The sequence below is a fragment of the Gallus gallus genome, chromosome 7 (assembly GCF_016699485.2).
Source record: "Gallus gallus isolate bGalGal1 chromosome 7, bGalGal1.mat.broiler.GRCg7b, whole genome shotgun sequence".
Taxonomy (NCBI): Eukaryota; Metazoa; Chordata; class Aves; order Galliformes; family Phasianidae; genus Gallus; species Gallus gallus.
The window spans coordinates 17,642,768-17,666,676 of NC_052538.1; the positions used below are offsets into that span (position 1 = coordinate 17,642,768).

General features: G+C 37.0%; 2 protein-coding genes across 16 annotated transcripts in view; one reads left to right on the forward strand and one right to left on the reverse strand.

The window, feature by feature from the left end:
* Window positions 1–23,909, forward strand: part of METTL8 (methyltransferase like 8) — a 79,573-nt gene that overhangs the window by 32,546 nt on the left and 23,118 nt on the right. For 6 of the 12 annotated variants that reach the window (XR_005861677.2, XR_005861678.2, XR_006939906.1 and 3 more), the window contains exons 1-2: window positions 20,019–20,338; window positions 20,440–20,540. Coding sequence is in view for 4 of the 12 variants with exons in the window: in XM_004942739.5 (XP_004942796.4) it covers window positions 20,327–20,338; window positions 20,440–20,540 (113 nt within the window). In the remaining 8 variants the exon portion in view is untranslated. Of the gene's footprint in view, window positions 1–13,875; window positions 13,987–14,496; window positions 14,601–16,315; window positions 16,625–19,936; window positions 20,339–20,439; window positions 20,541–23,909 lie in introns of those variants that run through there. The other 6 variants (XR_003076244.3, XM_040704193.2, XM_040704191.2 and 3 more) reach the window with 2 other exon arrangements.
* Window positions 894–19,910, reverse strand: DCAF17 (DDB1 and CUL4 associated factor 17). Of its 4 annotated transcripts, none has more exons than XM_422000.8 (14): window positions 19,533–19,910; window positions 18,296–18,399; window positions 17,391–17,481; window positions 15,322–15,461; window positions 14,114–14,192; window positions 13,858–13,947; window positions 11,723–11,830; window positions 11,113–11,218; window positions 7,502–7,644; window positions 6,086–6,195; window positions 5,583–5,670; window positions 3,885–3,968; window positions 2,417–2,572; window positions 894–1,612 (listed from the first exon to the last, which is right to left on the reverse strand). In XM_422000.8, exons 1-14 carry the CDS (start codon window positions 19,677–19,679, stop codon window positions 1,424–1,426), a joined length of 1,635 nt encoding a protein of 544 aa, XP_422000.5. In that variant the 5' UTR covers window positions 19,680–19,910; the 3' UTR covers window positions 894–1,423. The 4 variants fall into 4 exon arrangements, with proteins under 4 accessions (XP_422000.5, XP_015145246.3, XP_025008380.2 ...); XM_015289760.4 differs by having other exon boundaries at window positions 3,873–3,968; XM_025152612.3 differs by lacking the exon at window positions 17,391–17,481 and having other exon boundaries at window positions 3,873–3,968; window positions 19,533–19,686.

Genomic DNA, 23,909 nt, shown 5'->3' on the forward strand with positions numbered 1-23,909 from the left:
TGTAGAGTTTTTTTGTTCATGGTAAAGTAGTTTCCATTTGTCATAATTGACTGAGGTGGCAGATTTCTAATGAAAGGAATTTTGTTATAAATAATTAACCCGTATGCACTCAGAATAGAAATTTCTGCCTCAGCACCAGATCCTATAGATTTTGTAGTAGTTTCTACTCTTCTATCTCCCTGTTATTTACGTAGTACCATAATGGACAGGTGCCTTTTTCCTAGACATTAAATAAAAATGAATTGAAGGTAAGGTGTAAGTATAGCATTGCTGCTGTTCTTTATTTCTACTGTTGTTTCATTACCTTCTTACATCTCCCTTGTTTTGTTGTTGTTTTTTTTTTTTTTGTATTTTCTTTCCACAATTTTATTTTACTTTTTATTTTGCATTACACTTTATATACAGTCTTGCAAATTCTGTTTTTATATATAATTTTAAAGTCCTTCCCCACTGCATCAGCTGGAATAATGAACACTTCAGTAGTAAAGGTTACCAGGAAAAGAAATAGCTAGGTTTGGAATGGTTATTCTCATGAAATGAACATGACAGTGATGGTAGTGGGGAGAAATCAGACATTGGTCATCCCTCCAAAAGCGACACTATTGGAGGCACCTTTGGCTTGCATTTGGTCGCTTTGCATTTGATCATTTGCATGGTTACTCTATATGATCATGAAGTGGGTTGGGAGCTTGTGAGTTGTTTTTTGTTTGTTCACTTATATTTTTAATGATTATACCACATGGAATTCCTACGTATGAGACAGGCTGCACACAGTGATCAGATCTGCTGGCTTTGACTCAGACTGAACAATTTGTGAAATTTGGCATGGGGAAACTCAGAGAAATGCCTTTTTCATATATATATATATATAAAATAAATAAATAAACATAACAGGCAGTAAATATACATAATTTATTAATACTTTTCTTCAAACCAAAACAAACACAACTAGAAAACCCAAATGGTTTCGTGTATCAGAAAAAAATCCTCTTGTTGGTTTTGTGTAACGATAACTGCCGTTTTTGTCCTATACAGACATGTTTTTCTATACAGCTTTTCACATTTTGTTTAATTAACAGCGTGTATTAAACTTGCATAGGTAAAACTACATAAGATAGAATGCAGCAGATGGTAGATGATCAGAAAGCCTAAATCTGTCTTCTTGATGTTCAGTATTTCAATGCAGTTGCTGAAAAGAACAAAAAAATGCTATATCCAGCATTAATGAACTGGTGAATACATGAAAAACCATTATGGTCTACAGACAAGAGTACAGAATTAGAGAGAGAGGAAAAAATAAAAGATAAAACCTTGTATAATGGTACAATACGTTAAACACTGGCTGGAAAACAGTAGTTGACTAATTAATACATATGAAGTCCTTAAATAACATCAAAATTGAAGTCTCTGTAGTTGTTATGTCTTAAGTATATTCAAAAATTCTCCCTCCTTTTTTACAAGACACTCTTTCTGTTCTTTCACGCCTTGAACATTCATCTTCTTTTGCAGTATCGCAGACCATTTGGTAAACATAACAACTGAACTTCCTGTTAGGCTTCTGTTCTATGTGTAATACAATATCTCTGTCAAAGTAAACTTCATGACTGTAAGTCTGAAATGAGAAAAATAATTCTGATTGCAGTCTCAATTTCCACAGCTTGATAACAGTATCATAGCTCGATATATCATTTAGTATAGTGTAGTTTAGAATATCATTTAGTAGTAGTATCATTTTCCTTGGGGGGGGGGAGAAGGGAATATATATATGTATATACGCATAACATTGTTTACTTCCCTGATCAGACAGGAAAGTTGTGTGGAGGCACACAGTCTGCCCTTCCAGAGAAAAGGCAGAGTTTTAAAGGTATTCTGTGTACATATTTTTGGGAATCTAAGTACAATTTAAAGCATTTAAATTGCCTATACAGGCGATTTATAAGAGGCACCAAAGGTGCTGAGTAACTTAGACCACCTAAGTTAGGTACCTAAACTTGAGCTATATGAACTGCCCATTGCATCTTTCCAAATATACACACAGCAGGGTCCGTGCTTAATTCTATGCATGAATAGTTGCAGTTCAGTTAAGGAGACTATTTATAAGGTGTAAAGTTAAGTTGATGTAACGAGCCACACAGTGAGTATTCAAGTAGATAAGTACTTCAGAAAGAACTAAAGAAGAAAAACATTGATTTCAAATAATTAAGACTTTCTGATAAATTAACTACTGTCTGACGGAATACTTAAATTTTTTGAGTCATGATTATTATTTAGTAAAAATCTCATCCATAACACTTGGCAACACAATTTATCTATCTACTTCAAATCTGAATGAAAAATGAATGCATTTAATGGTAGGTAAATAGGAAAGGGGAAATGTTAGTGTAAACAACCAAACAAAAAAAGAAATGCTCCTCACCACATCCCAGGATTCCCGTAATGGAATACTCTTAAGTAGAATCCCATGTTCATTACAGCGTAAATCAAGGTGAGCTCTTCCATCAGCTCCTATTTCAGTAACTGCCACAGTGGATAACAAATCCAGTTCATCTTCATAGTCTACAATTTTGAATGTCTAAGGAAAACAAAGCCTTATGTATACATGTGAAACATTCCCTGAAGAATTGGAAAGTATTCTAGCATCACTTTGCCAGCTTGGCAGTCAACAAGCATCTTTCCCAGCACAAGGTGTCTAAATTTGGTCAGCAAGAGAAGAAAGTGATGTTCTGAACAATGTGCAAGTAGATGCATTTTAGATATGATAGGATACATAGAAAAATTACTTTGAAAATCACTGAAGAAATGTACAATTTGAACTCCATGCCCCATGTTGAAGCAGACATGTTAGAGATAGTATTGCTTAAAATTATTACTGGTTTTGAGAGAATGGCTGTATTAGGGTAATTCCATTCACGCGAACACCTTTATGCTCTGTTCAGAGCTCTCTCTCCAAAGATAACGTGACAATGAATAACTGAGACCGAAAGGTGAAGAATGTGAGCTGCCATAATTATTTCTATCTCACTGCCATGGAACTGGTAACATACTTCTTTTACTGATTAAACTGTATGATTTTTCTCTTCTTTAAATTCAAGCCAGTTTTTTTCTTCCATAGTGGAGAAATATCTAATGCCACCACAAATAAAGTGGGAGAAAACAGAGTGTGCAGACTCTGTAATTTTTACTCTGTTGAAAAAGCTGATTAGAAATGAACTACACACCAGAAGGATTTAGGTATATAAGGACTGTCCTATATTTTTATCATAATAAAATCTATTTCCTCAGAAAAGAAAACAAAACAAAAACCCAGAAACGACTTCCAGAAACTGATGATTTTTAATTGCTGGACTTAAATCAATTTTAGCTCCAGCTGTATTCTTCATAAGCCTATTGAAGGGCATGCCACATGGTACTTTCACTCTCAAGAAGCAGTAACTTTAAAACATTACTTTCTCCTGCAGTTTAATCAAAGTGGCAGTTTGAGAAAATATAGTTTAGATATTTCTAATAGGTTTCTCTAGAACCTAGAAATACAGAAATTAAATAGAAATATTTAAAGGAAATGTTTGAATGGAGAGAAGAGTAATGATTTGTCACACTAACACTGAATTTCTGTGCCACTGTAGTCACATTGAGTTATGACAGTGCCATTGGATGTAAGCATAGTTCTTAAAAAATATAGGCTATCCAGAGAACAAACAGCAACCATGAGGAAGAGTAGAAGGGTGGGGAAGGGCACTAAATAGAAATTAAGACAAAGACAGCCACACAAGATGGATAAAGAATTAAAATATTAACATAGCTAATGGTTACAGGCACCGCACCTGTAACAGGAATGACTTCTGTCTTGCTAAACTTGTTTAATCCATACTCACTACATCAGTTACCTCTTGTTCTGGATCATCATCCAGCAAGTTAATACGCTTTTTCACCACTCGACCAGAAGATGTTACAGTAACAGAGTTGTTCACCTTTGAAGATAAAGAATGGCCCTGGACTTAGAGCGTTATACTTTCATCATATCTACTTGACAACATATCTAATTCATGTCTTCTGCTTTCTAACCTTGCTTTAATCTCTGGAATTTTGTCATGCCTCCTTTCTGACCTTGCTTTAATCTCTGGAATCTTGTTTTATTAGCAATACATAGCCTTATTGCTGCCATCTGTTCTTTATGAGGGCTTATGAATTTAGTGGCTTTCAGTGAGGTACAACTGATGTTAGTCATTTACAGGTTCTCATTCCTATGGAGATGGCAAAGTTTCTCCACTACCATTTCTTTTAACCATTTCCAGAGGTTACTGGAGCCAAGATGTTGGAATGAGAATGACGATGGCTAAGTCACCACCAATTTGCTTCTTAATCTTAATTCCAGGAGACAGACAAAATAGCATCTTATACCACCACAGCTGCTTTCATTGGGTATCATTAATGCCAAAAACATTCAAAATTGGCATTATCGATACCTTAATGGAGGTCAAAAGTAAAAAGCAGATTACAGACAGGATTCAACAACTCTAATTTCTTAACTTTTATTCCAACAGAAAGTTGTCTACTCAACTCCTAAATAATCAAAGGCAATCCATTAGGTGACAAAGCTTATCCTTTCTGAATTTAATAGAAATTTTATTCCAGAGTATAGATTTATAATATACAAACGTTTCTCCTAAGAAAGCTTCAAAATTAGTATCACTGACTACTGGGGACTTTACAGTACTCATAAATGATAAAAAAAGCTTTTGCTTTTTTATAAACTATATATGCTGAGGGAAAATGACACGGCCTTACCAAAAACTGTTCTTCCTAATTGTGTTCTTTGATTTTTCTTTTACATTTGTGATAGAAAAACCACAAAAGCACTCTAAAAGATTTCATGAAACAATGGAGGTGATTTAACAGCTCATTTCTGCCAGAGGTTCATATAATTCCCCAGCCGCTTGGTTCTACTTTTCTCTACTCTTCTGGCCCTCTGTTTCAGCTCCAGTCCAACTCACCATGTAAGCAAAATGAGTACTTATCTCTCTTTTTTTTTTTTTTTGTCTCCCTCGGAGCTGTTATCTGCTATGTTATTGCACTGAATTGGCTCACCAAGGGGTACATGAATAACTTGTGCAGGTATACGCAGCACGGAAGAGTCAAATTTTTTGAAGGAATGTACTGTCTCTGTTGTCTTAGAAAGACTTATCCATAAGCTATGAGACTTGAAACATTTCTAGCATTTGTATAATCAGTTTAGCAGAGCATAAACAAAATTATCCTTGCTGACACCTTCATTCCAAGGATATCTGCCACCATCTTGAAAATATGTTTTACATCATTGATACAGTTATATTGCACACCTTAAAGACTGCAGTGAACTTTAGAAACAGCTTGAGGATTCAGAAAACTATCCTGAAAATGTAATTTGTTTTCAAAATTTCTTTCATATAGTTTTAAAAAGACCAATGAAAACAAGGAGTGTCAAAGAACTTTGAGTTATACCCATTAAATACAGTGATTGCTCATATACATTCTCAGAACACCTCCTAATTGCTCAAAATTATGCACTGTCATCTCAAATATTAGAAATTCCTGTGAAAACTCACACAGTTTTCTCTGTTAGCCGTGATTATAAAGTCTTCTGCAATTTCTATTTGGTCTGTATTATTTTCAACTTCTTTAAGTTTCAAGACTCTACCGAAGAGACAAAAATCACAAAATGAGTATACATTCATATACATTTACTGCAATACTTCTATATTTTTAATCTGAAAGATCAGCTATATTAAAACCATCGGAAATAACTGAAATTGAAATAAATTATATTTGTCATTTATGTGTATTACTGAAATTTTAACACTGTTGTCCTGAATTTTTTTTAATATCAGATTCTTCTATTGCCTGTGAATGCACACACTCACCATCTAGAAATCTGCAAACGTTTCTACCAGGGCTCCTGATTCTGACAAATTCATTATTTTTCTAGTTTCTAGGAACTGATGACAGTGTTTTGGCCCACAGATATCAAACTACTGAATTTATGCAGTTATGCAACTATCTGCCTAATGAAAACAAGACTTGAGGGAAAAAAAAAAAAAAAGAGTCATACTTTATCAAATTTGGTCCCACGTGGATTATTCTGCCCGACATATCTGGATGGAAATATATCCAATCAGGTTCCAGCGAACAGCATTTCATATCTTGTATGCCATTTTTTGCCTGAAACAGGAAGGGAAAGCTTAGAACATTACTATACTTAAAACCTCCCAGATCTAAGTAGAGAGGAAATACACAGCTCTTCTCCACATACCTCTGAAGGTTTATCAATATTACTCTGATAAACATGACCAGAAAAGATGGCAGAGAAACAAAGTAACAAATAAATAAATGAATAAAGACTCCAACAGTTCTAATTCTGAAGGATACTCCATTGAACTGTTTCACCTTTTCTTTTAATTTGCAATAAGCACTGACTTTGTACCATGACCGTATGTGCAGCCTCTCCTAAAACTATACAAAATGAAGGTTTAACCTACATTCTGCAAACCCTTGAACAATTCTAGTAATCTGAGAAGACATAAGTAACATAGTAGCACAAACTTCAACTTGTGCTTCAAGCCTCAGGCTCAGCCTTTCTTGTGCACAAATATTAGTGGAGTGTGTAAGCCTACAGTGACTTGTGATTTCAGATGCAAATGACACAAATTGATCAAAATCTTGAAGTTTTGGCAGATGCTTTCTGTTGTTAAATTTAGCTGACTAATCATTCAAATGTTAAAATGCATGAACCCGCATAGAAAAAAACTAGATGGGAAAGGTTTGCACAAGTCCTTTTGCATCTAAATTGATCTTCAACTATTGCTGTGAAAGATGTTCTGAAGCTAGAAGAGACAGGAGGAGGATCACTGATTTGATCAGGCTAATAAAAGAGATAAGAACATATATGAGAAGTTTTTTAGTAAAGAATCCTCAAGTAAGAGGCCAGAAACTGTTTATATAAATATCTTCAAGTCACATGTAGATCAAAAAAAAAAATTGAGACAGTCATCTCACATAAAAGAATATATGATGAATAGTACATAAAAGAAAAAAAAAAAGGGGATGCTGGATTAAGCTGAGTAATAAAATCTTTCTAGAGAGAGAAAATGTACAAATCAAGGATAAACCACAGATATTAAGGAAATTTATTCTTAAAATGCCAACTGGTAGGCTGACCAGGAAGTGCATTAAGATGTTACCACACAAGGAATTAGGTATGAGATTCTGCTTGACTCTTCACTTATTAAGTTGTGAATGCAATGCTATGTAGCATTGGCAGTGCAATGAAGGAAATATCAGAAGCAATAGTAATTCAGAAGAAAATATGACTTCACTGGATGGCAAATAGAATGCTGTAGGTCAATCCCTGTGAAAGCACCACACTGGAAAATGAATACTTTGTTACCTCCAGCAATGCTCAGAAGGAGAGATGAGGACAAACGTGATACACATTTATTTCAGAGAAGCTACTATCTGAATATATTACCAAAGCATTGTCTTTGAGAGAACAAATATAGAAGACTCCTCTATGTTTTTTCTTGTTAGGTGTGATGATATAATGCCAAGGAAAGCCTCCAATTTGAAATGCATTCTCCAGAGAAGATGCTTCAAATAGCAAAGGTGGGGTATCTGCAAACATGGGGTAATGTTAAGACCATTAGTAGAAGAACAATCATAATTCTGTTGATCCTTACAAGTCCAAATTATAATAAAGCTGTTAATTCTTCAGAACTTTTGAAGACAAGTGGAAATATACTGGCTGTTACAATTCTTCTAGCACCAGCGACGCTTCCTCACCAAGCATCCAGATACACATACATGTCTGCTGTTCCCTGTGGAAGGTTACTGAGTTCTCACATGTTCATGCTGAACTACTCTCCCGATATCTTTGACTTACTTCATTCCAAATGAGCTGGATACGCAAAGACTTAGCAAATAGTTAAAATTAGTCCAGCATGAGAGTGGACATACACATCAACAGATCCAATGGCAGTCAAATCGCATATCAAAAAGATCACTATTCTCTTGAGAAAAATAGTACTGAGTAGCTAAATGTCCTTTTGTGTAATACAACAAAATAGTGTGGACCACAATGAATTCAATCTGTAGCTGAGTTCTTAAAAAAATAAATAAACAGAAATCAAAGAATTCTTCTAATTAATGGCAAAAGGAATCTAGTTCTATCTTGAGTTCAATTGGGATAAATTAGACAGATGTAAAATGCCATTCATACAAATACTCTGTGTACTAAATGAGAAGAGTGTCTTGGAAAGAAATGCCCTCTACAAAACTTTATAACTAAATAAAAGCAACTTCTACAGCTGCTTTGACTCCATCAGTTTTAAAAAGAACTGTTCTTTCATTTTAACAGTACAGAGAAATGCTAATTAAAAAAGAAAAAAGAAAAAGAAGGACAAAACATGGAGGAAATCTGCAGTTACTGAGGGCATTTGAACAGGCAGAATATAAATACTCAAGCTGAAATATTGTGAGGAGGGCAAGGTTCTTATCCAGACCTTCTTTTTCCCAAGAGTCTGATCCAAATTTTGACTTGTCCTTGCCCTGCTTAGTCTAGATAATTAACCACACCATAGCTGATGGTGCCAAAATTTTGCAGGACATCAGCAATTATGGTTATATAGTGCTTCCCGCTTTTTCTTTCATGTTTCTCAGAACAGAGCCCTTTATACGGAAAGGAATCACTTTACTGCCCATGGAAATGAAGTCTTTCCTGAGCTAGAGAAAGGCTCTCTTCTTAGATGTCTTTTGGACTAACACATAGGAAGTGGGAGACTCTGTGCAAGATCTAACACAGTATATAGTTTATGAAAACTGAGGTAGAAAGTGTGGAGAATGTTGAGGATGGAGGCATAGGCAGAGGACCTGCAATTATTAACAACTGTCAGAAAATGAAAAATAGGTCAAGAAAACTTGTAACATTTCACTTTGTAGACTTTTTATTTTAAATAACGAATACATATAATAACGTCCATCAAAAATTCTACTGGATGGACTAAATGATAGGTTTAAATGTTATTTCCAAACATACAGCCATCCAAAGCAGTACAGGCTGCTGCTAAGACACACTTTTTTTCTTTATGCTCATTTGCCAAAAAATTCTAAGGCTGCAGCTGCCTCTGCAGTAGTGTGACTGCTGCCTCAACTCCCCGTCACCGTTATGTGTCACTTGCTCTTGTTGCTCAACATTTTGTTTCCATTATTCCTTCCCCTAGCAATGCGAGTTTTCAGTCTCTAGTTTGAGCCTCTTTGTTTGTTTCCTTAAAACTCTCAAGTCTCATCTAAACATAAGCCATGAAGTTGTTCCTGGCAGCACTAGCATGTATTTGTTCTAATTTGTTGTGGAAAAGAAAAATGAGCAAAGTATCTTCTCTGTCTTTTGTTAATTGAAATTACCGAATCCTATGATAATCAATCAAATAATAATTTTACATTCTGGTCGTTCAGAAGGTGACATAATGAAGATTTATAGTTACCTTTTCTTTCAACCGTGGCCACAATTAAATTTCCTACCAGTCAATAGCTATAAAAGTTGTGGTAGGTACATAGTAATCCATGTGTTTTTATCTCTTTAGATCTCCTCTTGGGTACCTCATACACCATAAAAATAGCATCATATTTGAAAGGATTGCCATACTGCTGGCAGTTTCTGTAGGGAGACTAGGACTAAATTAGCAGGAAAATTCTGAATAGTTAAATTACAGTAAATACAGGTTTAAACTCTGAAACTGCTAAAATCTTACTCACTGAAGCATTACATTACATGGAAGGTTCAGTCAGCCATTTCACTCTTGAAAGAGAAACAGCTCCAAAACCACAGGAATGCAACTATCTGCAAACAGCAGCCACGGCAAATATTCATCTAAGTTCAAAGCTCCCTAACCACAAATTTTTAAATATAATTCAAGATCAAAAACATTTCTCCCCCAGCACATGGGTTTTGAATATCAAAAACAAAAACTGTAGTGATTCATAAGACATGAGAACATATCAACTATAGAATTCCTTTCTAAGCTCCCACAGTGTTTTCCACAGGGCCTATAGCATTACATTCTGGTTTAGCAGACAGAGAGGAAAATAAGGAGAAATAAGGGGACATCAACTATAGTAGCCTATCACTGTTCTGATAAAACATTGTGTTATATTTGAAAGCTTTAACTATTAATTCTGCATTTTATGTTTGTGCATTTGCTCAAGTTTATGTGAATCAGTTTTGGTTTGTATACTGTTATCTAATATTGTTTGTAAACAGAAAGATGAAAAACATTTTATGGGAACGGCCTTCTATAAAATATTTACTACAGAAACCTTCAAAAATTAAAGGAAAAAAGCATGCAGTGTCTGATTCTGGTGAAACTTAATCCCACCTCAAGTGTCTCACCTGAACTTTTTAGAAGTTCTAAAGGGAAAAAGAAGTTTGCCAGGCTTTGATCATTTCTTAAGATTCTTATTATCAGATTCTAATATCATAGACACCAGTAGGTATGAATGTTAGGTTTCAAAGAAATTATAGTAATTATTTAAAGCAGAACATTCATAAGTTAGTGATTTGAGGCATGAGGATTGTTTTTAAGGTATCATTTCTTCTTTCCTTGGGAATTAACCATGCTGAAACTGGCACGTTTCCAATAATTAGAAACAGCAAAATGCAATTTGGACAAGCTACCTAATATCTCACTGAATTCTCTCTGCAGGTTAGATTAAATTTTCTCTCATTTTTGCTTATGTGCTATATACAGTTTAAGTGACGATAACAGCTGTTGTAGCCCTTCCTCTTTCCCTGAGCAGTTGTCTCTCAAAAGTAAGGAAGGTGTTTCCATTTTGTGTGTTATTTGTGAAGTTTTTAAAATAACCTACATGCTGTACTAATTTGCTAGGTGCGTCCCAGTATCATGGAATGGCTCAGGCTGGGTGCTATTTAATTAATTCTTGCAATTAGAAGTAAAGAAAACCATGATTTTACTATAATGAACCCAAAAATAAAGCAACAGCTCATTGGGACAGTAATTTTAATGTTCTTGGTGCTAAAAAGTCATAAATAAACCACACAGGCTAATATAATACAAAGATCATAAATACCTGTTATTTTAATGTTACATGGAAGACCAAATGGATACTTTCCCACAACTCCCACTTCACCATTCCAATTGAATTCACTTCCCAAGTCAAATGGCCGCTCCATGAACTAAAATAATGCAGAACAATTCAGCTTTATTGATGCATATTTACTTGCTTTTTTGCTTCAGTGCTCCATTACTACTGCATTCTTTATCTTGTTAGATGCTGCTCAAAGTCTTATTTTGAATTAACATCCAATTTTTTTATCGGAAGAAGGTAAACTTAAAAGGTTCACTGTAGTTCAGGTTCAGATTAAACAAACTTTCATGCCCATCATTTTCTAACCGTAACATTTTCTTTTGTAACTACAGACTGTGCATAAAAAGCAACACGCTCTGTTCTAGCATGTGTTGAAATGCCTGTCCAGCCCTGCTTCTCATGTTTTGCCACCTGTGACTGGCATAGCTAGAATTTTCTGACAGTGCACCCATTCATATCTTCAGACTGTAAATAGACTTAGGCAAGAATTCTATCCGTTGACACAATCCCCATGTACCTATGTGATGTTACAAGTATATTAATGATTTGTTGCCACAAAATAGCATGGACCATATGAAAAAATTCATGTTACCTGTTCAGAGATGGCCTGGAAGTTATAGAGCCTGACCAAACCCATGCTATACATTACAATCAGGATTCCATTAGAAATAGCAACATCTGTCACACTGTTGCCAAATATCTGTAAAAAGAAAAATATTCTATTAAAGAAGAAATGAGAGAATGAAAAATGCAAAATTAAGGATATAACCTCAGTAATTAGATTCCTTATTGACTCTGACCAAAACCTATATAACCAAAGTTTTAGTTTAAGAAGGTTTCTGTAGCTCATCTGTTCTCTGAGTTTCTGTAATACTTTGCACTGCAGTAACATCTGTGTCAGGTAAGTCATATTCTACACGAGCATTTATTCTCTAATTAATTCTCAGTATGTCTTCATATCGCGTTACCCAGCTATTACAAGGCATGAATAGATTTTATTGCCCAGCATCCCTCAGGAAGTCAATAGGAAAGCTAACAGTTCAGTATAAAAGTACTGATTACAGAACCTCTCCATCACCAGGGAGACTCTGTGACTGCGTACAGCTGTACTAAAACTACACTATCCAGCTGTCAGAGTACAGATCCTCTCCGAATCCAAATGAGACACATACATGAAAAGCTGATTACCCCTTTAGAGATTATGCAGTATTCATTTGTGCTACTCTTTAGAACATACCCACTGAAAAAAAAAAACCAAAACCACACAAAAAAAACCCAACAAACAAACTAGTTCTTAATATTTAATGACAACATGTGAAATTGGTAATTTCTTTATACTGAGATGTTTGGAAGACCAGAGTTTTTTTTTAATTCAGAATAGCTGTATGAAAAAGCAATTAAAACAGGCTTAAAATCAATTAAAGAAAAGTAACCTGAAAGCTGGAATACTCCTAATTCTTACCCATATCTTTCAGTTTGGTCCCGAAAGATAAATTCACCTCTGAGACCTTGCTTTTTTTTTTTTCCTGTTGAAATTATTAGCCTAGGTCCTAGTGTCTTCCAGCCCAAACTCTCCTTACCCTTGACATAAAGGATAAAAAGTTCTAGTCTGAACTCAGACTTTATTGTGGTGTACCATCTCAGTAAAACTGTTGCATCAGGTGCACTCTGTAGTATTCAAGAATAACTCTAATCCTAACTGTAATGTAACAGTTACTCCCCACCAATCCCTATCAGGCTTAGCATTGCATTCACTAGTTATTTCCTTGGATGAACATATTCTTAAATTCCAAATTCTACCCTGACCTTATTCCTAGTAGTAACAGTTACTCTGATAAACAGCCCAGGCCTAATTGAAGAAGTACTTTTTTTTTTTTTTTTTTTTTTTTTACATTTTGCCTGCTGTGACCGTGCTGAATCCAGCATGCTATCCATAAACAGATGGAGAATACCCTTGATACTGGTAAAATTTGTGCTTTCCAGTCATAAATGCTAATTTTAAACAGAACAGTGCCCCTAAACTTTCACAGGCCCAAATAAAAAATGGTCAAACCTCCTCTTCCACTTCCCAGCCTTAGCTAAACCCAGCATGAGCTAAAACCTGCTGGTAACTGCACCCCAAATGAGACTGTAGCTCACAGAACTTTGAAGACAGACCCTGCACATTCATACCATTCCACTTGTAAGATTTATCTAGAACACCTATGACTTAAAATATCTTTTTAACCAGAACACCAGAGTTTCCATCAGCTTGACCATCTAAGTATATGCTAATGTAGAAGGTCACAAACCAACCTCAGGAAGGTTGTTTCCTCATCTGATAAAGACATACATTTATACTTTACCATTTGGTATCTATAATACAAGTTTGAAATCATTTGTAGCTGTACATAGAATCATAGGCTATTACTAGAAGTGGGTCAGAAGTGTATCTATGTATGAAGAAGTGAAAAGAACACTACACTCCACATTTCTCTAGCCTTTAATTACAGCAACTGTAAGAACTGAAGTTCAACACATCAAGGAGTAACCCCGTAACAATTCATTAGCATTGTCTCTTCTGGAATTAAGATTCTTTCCCCAGTGCTTCCAACTATCAGACACTAAAAGAACATCACTGCTCATTAAAAAAAGTTGTGTCCTGAAACATTAAGTATGACTTCTGAAATCGTGGGACAGTTGCCTAAATCACGTCTCTCATACAATTACAGTGAAGATTAAACCTACCTTTTTGTTTATTTCTAGCATTCCAATAAATGACAGAGGCAAAACTTGGAACACAGCAAGATGGAACAATACAGACTGTTGGATACCTGCCTGGGAAAGAAAAAGCATTGAACACACATTAGACTTGAGGTATTTACTGGCAGTAGGATGTCTTTATCTTTTATCATAGTTGCAAAGCATAATGTCTCCATATCTGTCCTTGTAAATTTGTGACCGATATTGTAAAAATTTAAGAACAGTTTTTCAACAAACTTACCTGCCGTGCTTCTGCAGGGAGTTTATTCTGAGCTGACTTCACAACCATTACTTCTTGAGGAGTATCCCAACTTAGGTACCTATTTGTGATAAGGAAGACCTATCTTAATCATTGTAAAATCATTTAATAATAAATACACTATTTCATGCAAAATAAAACCTAATGTAATTAGGCGGATCCCTGTGTCCAGGCAAACTGCTCAGTATCTGGGAAAGGCACCTGAACGAACAGTTTCCTCTTTTCAATAGTGCAAAAGCCATTGGATTAGATGCCAAGAACAGCTTATTCCTTATAGAGTTGTGTGAAAACTTCTGAACGTATGAACATTCACTGTCTTATTTTTATTCCTTCCCTTCACAAATCACTGCTTTCTTATCCTTCAGACTAAAGAAGACTTCCAGGAACTCAAAAAAACATGCACCTTGCCAGAAGCAGTAACTGCTGTGCTTTTAAGAATAAAATGGATACCCTATGGAGAAGAATGTTGGTAAGTTGAAAACTGCTTACTTTAACCTTTAAACATATTTTTCTTATGTTTTATGAAGTTTGCTTTGCAGTTCTTAGAAGTTTTCTGCTGGTATGTTGCTATTGCACTATCAAAGGCTATAAAATCATCAGAGAAAAGACAACAGTAGTCCCTTCGTTGGCTTTTTTTTTTTTTTTTTTTTTTGGTGTGGCTTTTGTGTAACTTAATACCAAATTTGAGACCGCAATACATAAGTTGCTGAGGTGATTCTAAAGAAAACAGAAAGCAGGAGAAATACTCCAGGAAAACTGCTAGACAAACAGACCTGTGTATGATTGTGTTCCTAAGGTTTTATGAGCTGTCTTTCACTCTAAGACATCCAAAAACTATGCATCTTCTGATCTGCAGGGAGCGTTTTAAGGTAATCAATTTACATCACATTTAATCACCAGCAGCAATGAAAAATCTGGGAAAACATGGTAAAGTTTGATGAGGAACTTGGGGCTTCACTCTTCTCCCCCCCTCTGTATTTGCAGCAAATTCCCTCCAATTAAAAAATATTTTTTACAGTCCTTGGGCTAATTATTGTAGAAGTTACCCTCCCAAAGGAATCATCAAAACAAGATTTTCTGAATGCGCAGAAATTGGACAGCTTACTATACTGCAAGATGAACATAATTACTCTTCTCCAGTTTAATACTAACGACTGTTAGCTATATAAACTGGAGCCAATGTTTAATACCTGAATTTGCAGCAGGAACCCGCAAGGTATACTTTTTCAAGTATTTCCCCACAGTCAGCAGAGAGACGTAGAAGCCAGTTCTGCGCTGTTAAGACTATAAGGGAAGGTTTATAGTCTGATGGATTTGGTAGCATTTCCCCCTGTGTAACAAAAAGGTTATCATAAAGAAGTTTGTACCAGGACATTACATAACAGCAAGAGAGAAATAAATACACATTCCTCAAAAACTAAAGATGGAAAGCTTCCTGATAATCACATCAGAATCTCTAAGTTCATGTTTGTGCTAAATAATCAGCTGACTGCTATATAATTAATTTGATGCTGCACTTTTTGCAATGTAATTACTTTTTTCTAGAAAATACACCTTTTATAACCTCCTTGCCTTGCATAAATGAAGTATGACTGCTTATCAATACAGCTGATATCAAATCTTCATTTGAACATTTTTATAATCTTCTTTTTTATAAGTACTGCAGAAAAAATTTGCTGAGTGGTAACTCAATATTAACTGCTTACTTTTGGTGCCTCAAATATGGAAATAATATTCCTAGGTTCTGTGGACAGTGCACAAGTGAAAAAATCCTCAAGAAGGGGAAATGTTCTCTACAAATAGTCTAAGGAGACTAAGCTCTTATAGCTTAGAACCGAGCTAAATCAGTACACATATGTGCATCCATAAAGACCTTTTCAGATGAAATAGTCAAATTGTATTAGAACTCTTGCTTCAGAAAAAATAACACAAAAATGTATCCCACAAAGACAAAGGATTAGAAGTCTGACTGTGTGGCATCAAATGTGCCAAGTTTTACAGCTTTAGAAAACATTATCAGTTTGAAGTCAAATGGAAAATCCATCTGTAACAGCAACGAACAGAGTTTTGATTTTTAACTAAAAGATATTCAAATTGCATGATATTACTATACCATAGGCACTAAGAAGAACAATACAGAAATACTGATTGCATTTTTAATTTCTCTTTCCTTGTATGTTCCAGACTACATCTCAGCAAGGTGCTCTCAAGTACAAAATATTAGAGTTTAAAATTCCACCAGGTGAATCAGCATATGGGAACTGTTGAATCACAGCCTGAACCTCTGACTGACCACCTGAGGCAAGCACTGAGTCAGCCCGGGGAGCACAGGTGAAGGCAATTCAGCTGTGTGACCAGAAGGGGTGGAACCTGGCTGCACCTCTCCTAGACCGCATTTAAGGGCTGACTGCCACTGAGGAAGGATCTCTCTCTCTCTCTCTCTCTTTGGAGATTGCTCCACTTGGAGTCTTTTTTGGTGAGCCCAGGACATAGGTAAGCTTTCCATTCGTCTCTGATTAACCCTCTCTAACACAATTATCTTTCTAGCCTAACATCAGTATACTCATTAACTGTGCAATCAGACATTTCAAAGCATGCAAAATAACCCATGAATGAAGAAATACTTCTCTATGCTGCTCAATGAAATATGGCTAATTGAGTTGTCTAACTTATTTTAAATTTTACGTTTTTGAGAGAAAACAGAACAAGCTTCAGTCTAAATACTGCAGCAAGACTATCTATGTATGAGTATCTATGAATGTAAGGGAAGAAAGGAGGAAAATTAATTAAAATAAAGATTATTAACTAGAAGGAGCAGAATAGCTTGTGGACAGAGTTACTTCACTAGCCCTTTTTTTATATATAAAATGTTAACATCTGGTAAAAAAAAAATAAAACTCCCATCTACTGCCCTTGAAAACTCATAAATAAATAAAACAATTTATGTTGTAAGGAATTAGAGGAATTAGAATTGAGTTACATAAGTGTAAAGGCACAGTTTTTAAAATCATCCATGGGTGTTCATGAAAAAGCACTTAAATGCACTGTTGAAAAATTTAGAGTATGCCCCTAAGCATACATTCTGTCAAAATAAGCATATGATGCAAACCTCGATTGACTTAACTCAAAAAAATGTTGACAAAAACAGTTAACGGGGTAAGAATGCTCTACGCTCTGTTTAGCTCTATGCCAAACCCGTTCTTTGGAAAGATAGTCATTTGTTTTTGCAAAACAATGCTCCAGTAAAAAGTAATCTTACCAGTGGGCATTCCAATAATAAAGCATCTTCTATTTTTTCTGACTCAGAACACTTTGGCTTTTGATAAAGTATTCTTGGCTCTTGTGCAATGCTGGAGGAAAATGATTGCTAATCATTAGTCTACTTTATAAACTACTTTCTATTGTAAGTAATTTCATGCACTTATATAAATCCTATCTCTTTAGGTAAGTGAGAAATCTACATGCCTTTATTTTCCTTTGAAAATGCTGTCTGACACTGCTCTCAAAGTAAGGCCTATAAACAAATGTAGTATAAAGTAACACCTAAAACCAAACCTTTTCTAAGTTTTTGTTAAAGCAAGCAATACAAGATATACTTAATAGTGATGTTTTTACTTTAGTAATACCCATTAACAAGAAAGCATATTCCAGAAACTAAGAATCATATTGAAGCCTTCCTCTAATGCACTTCCAGTGTTCCCTTTCCTAATATAAAGGCATGGCATAACGTAAAAATATTTTTAAAAACCTGATGCTAGCATAAAATCTTCATAGCATATCTAGGTTCTCCCTTAGGGAGAAGCTGAGACAAAGATAAACCTTCAAAGACTTTTGTATTTTGTTTCATATTGCCCCGTCTCAACATTGTTCTGACCATGGCTTAAAACAGTTCTCTTAGTCCCTGATCCTTCTTTCCTGTGTGGGATGGGTGAGGACTGATGTGAGCGGGACCCCCTGTCCCCTACTCTGTACTGTGCTGCTTCTGAGCTGTGCCTCTGCAGCATTCATGGAACAGGAAAGTATGTCAGAGAACTGATCTGCTCAAAAGTAAATTCCACTCAACTCACGGGGGCAGTCGAGATGGGTAAAGTTTGCTAATATGTTTCAAACAGTTGTGATGTTAGAACTGAAAGCCAGGTCAACTTTTAATTGTAAATATATTACCTGCTGATACAGCATCTGTAGTTGTCTAAGTAAATTCTTCCTCTTTCATAAGCAATAGGAGATGCAGAATGAGTTGTCCAAACGTTCTTGAATTTAGTGCTTTCCTGAAATGGACAAAGGTTTTAACAGTGATGGACTGGTGAAAAAATTGCATTTGGAAAATGCTTGCTCCTGCAGCTTGATGGCTGAATGTAGTGGGACCTCTCCTGTTGTACAATTGTGGTGGATTTTTGGGTTTTTGTTTGTTTTTTTTTAAACAAAACACTTTTAGAGAAGACTTCTCTCTTTTAAAAACTAAAGTAACTCTTAGAGAAGACTTCTCTCTTTTAAAAACTAAAGTAACTCTTTACTAGCTTATGAACAACATGTGTCATAACATCTTGTTGTTAACTGCCTCCATTCGAACTGGCAATTTTTATGTTAAAATATTAAAGATAAAATCCCCCATTGTGTAAATCTGCACATACCATTATTTTATAGATAAGTAATTGACTTTACTGAGCATTGCTTCCATCTTACCAGTGACTGGTATGAAAAGTAGAAAGGCTGTCTGTTATCTGCAGCATCAGCTGGAAGTGGCACAGTCTTCTCACACTGATGGTTACATGTATGTATTGCAGACACCAGCAGCTCTATGCCCCTAACACAGGTTCCAGTCCTACAGAACATAAGCATTTATATAGGCCAGAGGGACCGCCCTCACGTGCCCATACAAATGGCTGCATTACGGGCCGCTTTATCAGACAGTACCTTTACTGGAAGTCAGTGGTAATACAACTGCCTGCTGGCTGCCACATACAGGCTGCCAGCTACTGCACAGCAGCAGTAATCATTCTTAAATGAAACACATTTAGTCTGCAATTGGTGTAATTTCTGTTTCTGTAACCAAAATGTCACTGACGTGTTCAGGATATGTTTGTTTACCTGCAGCCCTCTGCTGATTTTCTTATTTTGCTTTGAGAGCTCCCCATATCATTACAGATTTGAAATGAACCATCTTAAGGGATGAAAGAAGCAATATAAAATCTCATAAGAGGCAATTTCTAACGTGAACGTGAGATTTACAGGCATTTTTGCTGTTTCTTCACCGCAGTACTCCGTAGGTTTCTAGGTCTGAGTCTCATGAAATAATGTAACCATTCTAACTCCCTCGGCTACACTCTTATATTCTCTCCCCAGACTTGCTAGCGCGACCCAGCGACTTCCGAAACGCGCGTCGCGTCCGCGCCGCCTTTACCTGGCAGAGGATGGTTCTCAGGAGCCCCATGTTCTTCCGGAGAGCCACGCCGGCGTCTCGGGCGTAAAACCCGCGGGCCCTGCGGCCGAGCAGGCGGCACACGTTGGGCGCCCGCGGCGCGGCCCTCCCTGCGACGGCGGGGCGCATCCTCGGCGTTCGGGCAGCGCAGGCCTTGCCGCTCGCCTGGTGACGCCACCGACGTCACGGGCCCGCGGCCGCTTCGGCCCGCCCGGCGCCAAGGGACGCGGAGCGGGGAAAGGCCGGAGCAGCCCTTTCAGGCCGGGGGGCGCACACCGGAACCACCCGGCCGGCGCGGGGAGCGGAGGGCCCGAAGCGCCTCGCCATTCGCGGCGGGGACGCGTTACCCGGCACGCCGCTGCTCGCCCCGCGGTCCGCCGGGTACTGTAGTTCTCCGGAGCGGAATTCGGCGGCGCACCCGCACCTCGCCTTCCGCACCGCGCCTGAGGGGCCGGGGCTGCCCGCAGGGGGCAGCGGAGGGGGGGCTCGCAGGGAGAGACCTCGGGGCTCCGAGTCCGCCGGCCGCTGCCGCTGTGACCTCCGGTCGCCGCACTAAGGGACTGAAGTGAGTGCAACGCGCGTGGGCATACAGAGTTGCAAAGGAAAGAATTCCACTCGAGATTCTGGCTGTAAAAGGCAGGACACTTTTGTGAGAGACACTTGAGTCAAAAGAAGAAACTGCAGCTGAAGCTCGTATCTTCTCAGGTTCCATATGTGGGTGCTGGGGTGTGGGCCGAGCAGGGCTGCACTGCAGGGTGTGCGGTGGCGCTGACCCGATGGAGCAGGCAGTGAGTGTCCTGCTGTGGGTGGGGAGTGAAGGAGGGTGTTTAAAACTGTATTTCCGGGCTCTGCAACACCTCTCTGAGTTTTGTGATACTTATTTTTTTAGAGCTGCTTCCTAAAAGTTGTCACCATCAACTGCATTTGCCAGAAGAGAAAGTGGACTTCTGGAGACAAGCTTGTGTTCTTTCCTCCAATGGCCCAAATGGGGTAATGTGCAAGCTGCTTGTCTTTGTGTTTCCATGTCTGTTCTCCAGGATCCCTGAGCAGGACCTGGCACCTTTGCTGGTACTGTAACAGCAATGAGAGTCCAGTGCTGTGATGCTGTGGTGCATCGCCAGTGTTTAGGTGCAGCAAGAGAAGGTGCAGGTGGGGCAGTTACGTTTGCCCCACTGGTGCTCAAGTGGCTCTGCACACTGGTGGTCACCTCAGGGGTGGCAAAGTCCATCCATCCAGGATCTTGGAGAGATGTAAAGTAAGGGGGGTGGTCAGTGTAAGTTACAGATCAGTGAAATCCTCGTTGCCATTCCAGTTCTCAGCAGCATCCTTAATAGTAGGAAAATTATGTGTTTTGTGTCGAGACAAATGATCTTTGGTTTGTTGTTAAAGTTTTATGTGTTCAGTATTTCATAGGGTTCAGAAAGCAGGGTTGAAAACAACTGTAGTGATTGAAAGATATACTTACATGCTTAGTAAGGATATAGTTATAAACACGTGCGTTTTCTTTTTCACTTACCTAAGCTCCAACCAGCAGAGGGTGCACAGGTTAACTGGGAAGCCTTAGTTTTGAGCTGTGTTTGTCACTGATGGCTTCCTCTTTATGTTAACCTTGAAATAGATGAGTTCAATAAATCAATTTTCTGTTATATTCTGATGGATAAATAAGAAAAGATGTGTTGAATTATCTCAGGAAAAAAGAGGAAAACCAGAGAATATGGGGGGAGAGGGCAGTAAAGGATTGTGCAGGATATTTACATATTTAAATGCCATACAAAAAGTCCTTACAAACATTCTGATCTGTGGGGAAACAACTTGTCTGTAAAGTTAAACAAATGCATGGGTTCTTGCAGGATTGTAACCTAAAGAATCATGTGTACGTTTGTGTCTTCGTTTCAGTGTTTAAGAAATTTGTACTGAGTGAACAGTATCTTCCTAACTTCAAGTTTATAGTTATGTGATCTCTGAGGATGCCCTTAGTAGGTGCAGTAGCAGAAGAATAAAATCGGAAAATTGCATTATAAATCTATTTAACACAAACTGGAAATTCCTTTCAAAAACGATTCTAGGATATCAAAATATATGTTTAACTTCAACTAGAATGAAAGTATTTTTCACAAACTGAGGTATGTTTTTCAGTTAAAATTCTTTTCTGAAGCTTCATTTTAAAGTCAAAATTGTCTTTGGTAGTGAAGCCAGAACATCTGCGTTATAAATTGTAATAATACAGTTTCAACAAAACATTTGTCCTGGTCAAAACAAAAGCTTTCATATATTTGTATATAAGTGTTAATAGAATCAGTACATTTGGGGGACAAGCTTCTGTAAGAATTGTTTATCTCCTGCCATGTCAAGTAAAAGAAGAAATAGGAGCTCAAGTTAGTTTAGGATAGGGCTGATTACATTACTTTCAGCAATTTAGGAATTGAATTCCATATATTCATCCATAGAATTAAGAATTAATTCAGATAAAACACTTTTGTTAGTTGCTTCATGTTCATGGCACTCACGTTGATTAAAGATTTACTAAATAAAATACATCTATATTTCTGAAATAACCATCCCTTTTTTTGTTGTTGGCTGTTCATGTGTCTGATCTTGCAGTTGCCATTATATTATCTTCATCTGCATTTTTTAACTGTTTTCATTACTTAAAAAACATATTAAAGATTGTAGTTGATTCCTTCAGTACTGGGGATAAAGCTTCCTTTGCTTCCACAGTCTTCCCAGACAATCAGATGCATATGCCTGTGTGAACTAATGTTGCAGTTCATAGTCTCAATGAACTCTTGAAGAACGTTTGCCCCTTTTTTTTCTTAAAAAAAAAAAAAAAAGAATAAAGATAATAATACAATTCATAGTTTTGTAAGATATTGCAAAAATGGTTTATGTTGCAGAATAATTTCAACAGGAGTATCAGGGGAGAATAGCGGCTATTCTCCAAATTAGGAAATGAAGTAGTAATAATATTTTTAAACCCTCAAGGATTTTTAGCTCTCTGCTTGTCCCTAATAATAGTCCATTATATAGTACTTATGTACATTACTTTATCCCAAATAATATACCTTCAAGCTGTGTTGCTGTTTTCCTGGATATGTAATGGTCTGAGTAATTTTTTGTTGGAAAAAAAAAAAATCTTATCCTTCCTCATCTCTATCTCCCATTGCCCTCATACAATCTATTATTTTCTCAACCTGTTTGCACAGACTACCTGAAAGGTAGTGTAGGAACAGTCTTTTCTTAACCTTTTTTTATATGTGGTTAAAAGTACGTCTGCTTGCTGGTTGGTTGGTTGAGTCTTGTTTGCATCTGCTGTTGCTTTTTAACCAATGTAAACTGTTGCCCTGCAGGAGTCAGAGTAGTATTTTCTTTTTCCTTATTCAAAATATTTTTTGTTTTTCTTTTCCCCTTGATGTAGTCAGTGCTCTTCAGTATTTTCTGAAAGTTGCAGTGTGCCCACAGGGATGGCTGCATCGTTCCCAGTGATGATGCCTGAGAAGGAAAAACAGCTGAGAGTTTTAAATCTGCTGAGTTTGAGAAATGTGGAAATATCTTTGTGTTTCAACTGGGCACTTTTTTTAAAGCGAGTCATTGAAGGACTAATCATGAAGCCCCAAAAGGGCATGTTTTGTCACTTTGTGAAATAGAATAGCACTATGTATTAACTTAATGAGTGAATCTGGTTGATGGCAAAGTCTCTTTTGTTCCTTGCTTCCATCCTTCCTTCCTCCCCTCTTCATTTGGCCTACTCTTGGGTTGTACCTGGATCTCAGAAGTACTGAACATGTATTTAGGAAAAAAGACTACCGGTAACTAGTAGTTATTCCTTCAGTGCTACCATCATTGGAAGGAGTTTTTCACTTTGTGTTCATGATCACTTTTACTACTCGCATCTGTTTTGTACAGCTAAGCTGTTCGATGGTAGTAAAATAAGTCAGCATATGCTTTATAGGAGGGCATTTGGATTTGATTATCAAGTGTTGTGTAGATAAGCTTCTAGGTTCCAAGTAGGACCAATGATACGAAAATCACTATTTCCATGATATCTTTCTGAACAGAAATGTAATGGAAGCTGTACATAGTCTTCCTAGTACAGATTCATGTTTTTCTTTGTAATGGTGATTCTGCATACAGGTAGGCTCAGCGATTGCAAAAGCTGATTGCTCTGCAGCGAGAAATCTGTTGTGTATCACAAGGTTTGCATCATTAACTTAACTGAAACTAGTTTCTCAGACAAAAAATGGGGAGTTATTCTTTTTCCTTTTTTTCTTTTCTGCTGACACCTATTTCAGAATTTATGCTTCTTAAGGATATTATTCATCAGTAAAGTGGTTTACGTATGTTTTGGTGTAAACTTCACTG

Excerpts from the sequence above, each read along its gene's own strand:
- DCAF17 (XM_015289760.4), bottom strand. The coding sequence starts at position 19,679 with ATGCGCCCCGCCGTCGCAGGGAGGGCCGCGCCGCGGGCGCCCAACGTG. Across the intron at positions 14,193-15,321 it reads GGTTCCTGCTGCAAATTCAG|GTACCTAAGTTGGGATACTC; the intron begins GTATTAAACATT and ends TATCACAAATAG. Across the intron at positions 1,613-2,416 it reads TACGGGAATCCTGGGATGTG|ACTTACAGTCATGAAGTTTA; the intron begins GTGAGGAGCATT and ends TTCTCATTTCAG.